General features: G+C 35.7%; 1 protein-coding gene across 1 annotated transcript; it reads right to left on the bottom strand.

The window, feature by feature from the left end:
- Positions 1-35: 35 nt before the first annotated feature.
- LOC132167745 (large ribosomal subunit protein uL6-like) lies at positions 36-711 on the bottom strand. The gene has a single exon (XM_059578770.1). It carries the CDS (start codon positions 599-601, stop codon positions 38-40), a length of 564 nt encoding a protein of 187 aa, XP_059434753.1. The 5' UTR covers positions 602-711; the 3' UTR covers positions 36-37.
- Between the last annotated feature and the right edge of the window lie 3,727 nt (positions 712-4,438).

Genomic DNA, 4,438 nt, shown 5'->3' with positions numbered 1-4,438 from the left:
TATGAGTAACCATTACAAATGCGATCTACATTTCACATCAACCAAAAACATGAAAAACCCATTCAAATACTGTAACCAATCCCCACAAATCAAGCAGCAATTCGTATTTAAAGAAGTCCCAGAACACAAACAAACAGAAATTAACATAAATCTTCATGATCCAAACCACCCACATGCCAAAACCACGAAACAGAGCAAACCGAATTGAAAATAGCCAAAAGGGTACCTTCTTTTCACCAAGAAAGTTACGGATCTCGATGGCCTTGTTCCCGTTTGTGATGCTGGCGTTGATGGGAAAGTGGGCGTACACGAACCTCATCTTGTAGCGGTAGCCCTTGGTGACACCGGTGATAAGGTTCTCGACGTGGCTGAGAGCAGTGCGGATCGCAGCCGATGTCTTCCTAGATCCGAACCAGGCCTCGACCTTGAGCTTGCGCTTGCCGGTTTCCTCGTCAGTTATGAGCTGAAAATCAAGCTGCAGGTGCTTGAAGTTCCGGGTGAGCTTGCCACGGGGGCCTTCCACCTCAACGATCTTGGCGTGGACCTTGATGTTCACACCGTCGGGGATATCCATGGTCTCTGAGGAGAGAATGGTCTTCATCTTCTCGCTGTCTCTCTCTCTTTCTCTCTGAAGCGGCTCTGAGAAAAATGGGAGCAACCAAAAGCCCTAGTAAGATTAAGGTCTTATATATAGCGGTGACCGGTGTATATGTGACTATGTGTACGCAAAACCCTAAAACCCCAAAGGGAATTTATTAGAGCCCTAAAATGGCTGAGGATGGGCCTGCTTTTGTAGATGTTTGTTTTTCATGGGCCCAACCCGGTCGGCTTAGTTGACAATTGGACGCCCATTAGATGGAACTTCCGCAATCTTTGTGACTTTTTTTACAAAAAAAATAAAAAATAAGGGATAATTACATTTTCTCCCATCAATTACAACGTATTATCACTTTGTCCCAATGAACTGAAAACTTTACTGCCTGACCCTATCAAATTACTATTTTGTGCCCAAAACCCAATTTCCGTCTGTCAAAGGCATTAACTCAAACAATCAACCCATCATGTGTGCTCCACATGTCATCTTGAAATTTTCTATCTCACCTTTTTTCCCTATCAACTTCAACGCATTATCATTTTACTCTCATGAACTGACAACCCTACTGTGGGCAAAAGTAAAATAGAAAATTTTAAGATAATACGTGGGGTGCAATGATAGGTTGACCGTCTGAGTTTAACATCTTTGACTGACGGAATGAGAGTTTTGAGCACAAAATGATAGTTTGATAGGGTCAAGCAATAGGGTTGTCAGTTCATGAGGTAAAATGATAATGCGTTGTAGTTGATGAGAGGAAAAGTAATTATCTAAAAAAGTAATGTAATATATTACATTTCTACATCACATTTAACCCACAATATTGAATGTTTTGAGTATTTTTTTAAAATAATATTGAATGCTAAACAATTTAAGTAATTTTTGTTTTTACAATTATTGGTCAAAGAGTTAGTTGAAACTTTAACGTCAACATTATGGACTAAGTGCCTGTTTAGGGGGTGTTCCTTTTTTGTACAAATTTCAAAAACCTGGATTTGGTTTGATTTTGGAATTGCCATCTGACCTGGCCAGATGGATTAATTATCTCTTGGCTGAGTGATTCATGCACGTACGTGACAAGTTCAAGTAGTATGATTTGGCAAGAAGAGCGTTTGTTAAGAGTTTCTTTTTTGCTCAATTATTCTTTTCACATAACATAATTGACATCTCAGCCAAATAAGGGAGACATCACAAGTACATGGCCTTTCTTTACGCCGTATATATAATGCCTACTTTTCACACTTGCCCCTTTCCTCCTATTCATATTTAAATTATAAGAAAAACAGGTTTTAAAATAATATTATTATAAGGAGTACTAAGCTTTGTTTGTTAAACGATTTTGATTCGATATTATTCATCTCACTTTTTTATTTTTTTACAATATTTTTACTTTTTAAATTACATCAATTATTTTTTTTATTACTATTTAAATTTTTTTAAAAAATTATTAAAAAATCACTACAAAATATATATATACTTTTTTCATTTTCTCATACCAAATATTCTTATTTTTTCATCAATCAATTTTTGCTACAGTATCGGATCAAAATTCTTTAACAAACAGACCAATGTGATGCTGCTTTTAAAATGACCATTAAATTTAAGATGATCGTCATTCAATTTTGATATATTAGTGATTTTAAAAATCACGACTCAAAAAAATACTATCTTAATTTTAAAATTCATAACTTTTTATTAACTGTATTTTGAAATTGCAGGATTTAAAGCGGCTCAACAGAATTAGAAAAGCAATGAGGAGTCTAGTTAAAAGGGCAAAGTGGGTAAAAAGCAGGGGTGGGCTAGCAAGCAGAGGCGAACAAGCAAAAAATTATATAAAGAGGATGGAGCAGCGGAAAGGATAAGCAAAGATATGGAGGATGGCAGCGAGTGAGTGAGTGAGTGACACAGAGAGTCTCCTGACATCCATCTCCAACCCTTCGGATTTTCCAATGCCCACCTGCATTTATTACCTTTAAATTTTTCTCTTTTTTTTTTTTTTTGGTTTTAAAAGATCTTCTGGGGAATCTGATACAAACTTCAAACTCTCGCCCAACTGACTTAGAGAACCGTTTCCCGGCATCTTTTTCAGTCCATTTAATTATTCTATCAACACAGACAAACAAACAAACGCGTAGAGATCGATCGATGGCGATGGGTATGGCGAGGAAATGGTTTGCGTGGTCCCAGGTAGTGATGAGCATGCTAATGGTGCAGATTTTCGCAACCGGTCAGCAACTGCTCTCCAGGGTGATACTCTCCGAGGGGACCTTCATTTTTGCTCTCATGGCTTACCGGCACGCCGTTGCTGCCATTTGCGTCGCCCCTTTTGCTTTCTACTTCGAAAGGTACGCTGATAATATTGTATTGTGTGAATTGTGATCCATCTCTGCGTCCATTTTTGCGCTTTTTTGAATGGTGGCCTGGCGGCGTGGTTGCAGGGGTTACGCGAAGAAGCTAAGCTTGTCAGTTTGGTGCTGGCTCTTTCTTAGCGCATTAACCGGGTAAGCCAAAGGCCGGTGGATTTATATATTAAACTACAATCGGTGGATTTACACTAATTGTCGCAAAAACTTTATCTTATAAGAATAGGTAAATTTAATCAATATTTTAATATTCTCTTTTTCGTGTGAGCTCAAACTCCCTTTTAATAGGTGAAGTTAAACACGTGAAATATTTAATTTAAATAGAATAATTGACGGAATCAAGGTTCGACCACATAACCATGTTAAACTACTAGTTATTTTAAAAGCTTAAATTTATAAGAAGAGATAAATTTAATCACTTAATCAATACTTTAACATACGAAAAAAAATGATAAAGAGCCATTTTTGATCCTTTATGAGATTGATTTTGGCCGTAGAACATGTTTTATCTGTGCCTAACAACATCTAATCAGTAGTGGAGTTGGGCATTATATTCGGAGGCAGTCTACGTAGCAGTGATAGTTGTTAATTAGAACACGATATTATCAAAAAGCTGGCCGGTTGATAATTACTTTAACTGATGGGTTATTGAAGAACGGACTATGTAATGAATGAACACAGAATACATACAAGAATATAGCAAGTGCAGACAAATTTGAAGGGAGTACAGCAATGCTTCCTTTTTATGCTCATTAAATTTATGAAGATGTTCTATATTCTAACCAGTTAAATACTTTTTCTCCACAATTTTCAGTTGATTTTTAAACATGGCAAGAAGCTTTTATTATTATTATTATTATTATTATTTTTTTTTTTTGAGTGTTGTTAGGGTATTATAGTTGTTATTATAAATTTCTTATAAATTAACTATTAGTCCCTATGGTACTTTTCAGATCAACTACTAAACAATTAAATTTATCTCTTAAATTTTTGAAAAACGTTAGGGATACTAACTATTTTATTAAGAGGGGTTTACTAAACTGATGTGTAGCTCATTCATTAGAGAAAAACAAAATAATTAATTAAGAGAAATGTAACGAGTACTAATGAATGAGCTACGCATCAGTTTAGTAGGAATATGATCATCTCGTTCATTTGAACTGTGTTAACATGATTCTCTCCAGTTCAAATAGAGTAATTCTAGGTGGCCTACTTTTGTCTTACTTGTATCCTACTAAGAATGATCAGGCTATTAAAATCACCATTGGACTTATGATTGATCATTATTAAAATTTGATCAAAGGGTGATTTTAATAGCCACATCATTCTTAATGGGACACAAATAGGGCACAAGTAGGCCACCTAGAATTACTCGTTTCAAATATATCTAGTTAGTTATATTGGAGGGGTATTTTTGTCTTTTCACCTTTGGAAGACAAAAATACCCTTCCAATATAACTAACTAGATATCTCAGTTAATAAA

Source organism: Corylus avellana, chromosome ca1 (assembly GCF_901000735.1).
Source record: "Corylus avellana chromosome ca1, CavTom2PMs-1.0".
NCBI lineage: Eukaryota > Viridiplantae > Streptophyta > Magnoliopsida > Fagales > Betulaceae > Corylus > Corylus avellana.
The sequence above is the reverse complement of the archived record's forward strand: the minus strand, read 5'-3'. Positions and strand labels throughout refer to the sequence as shown.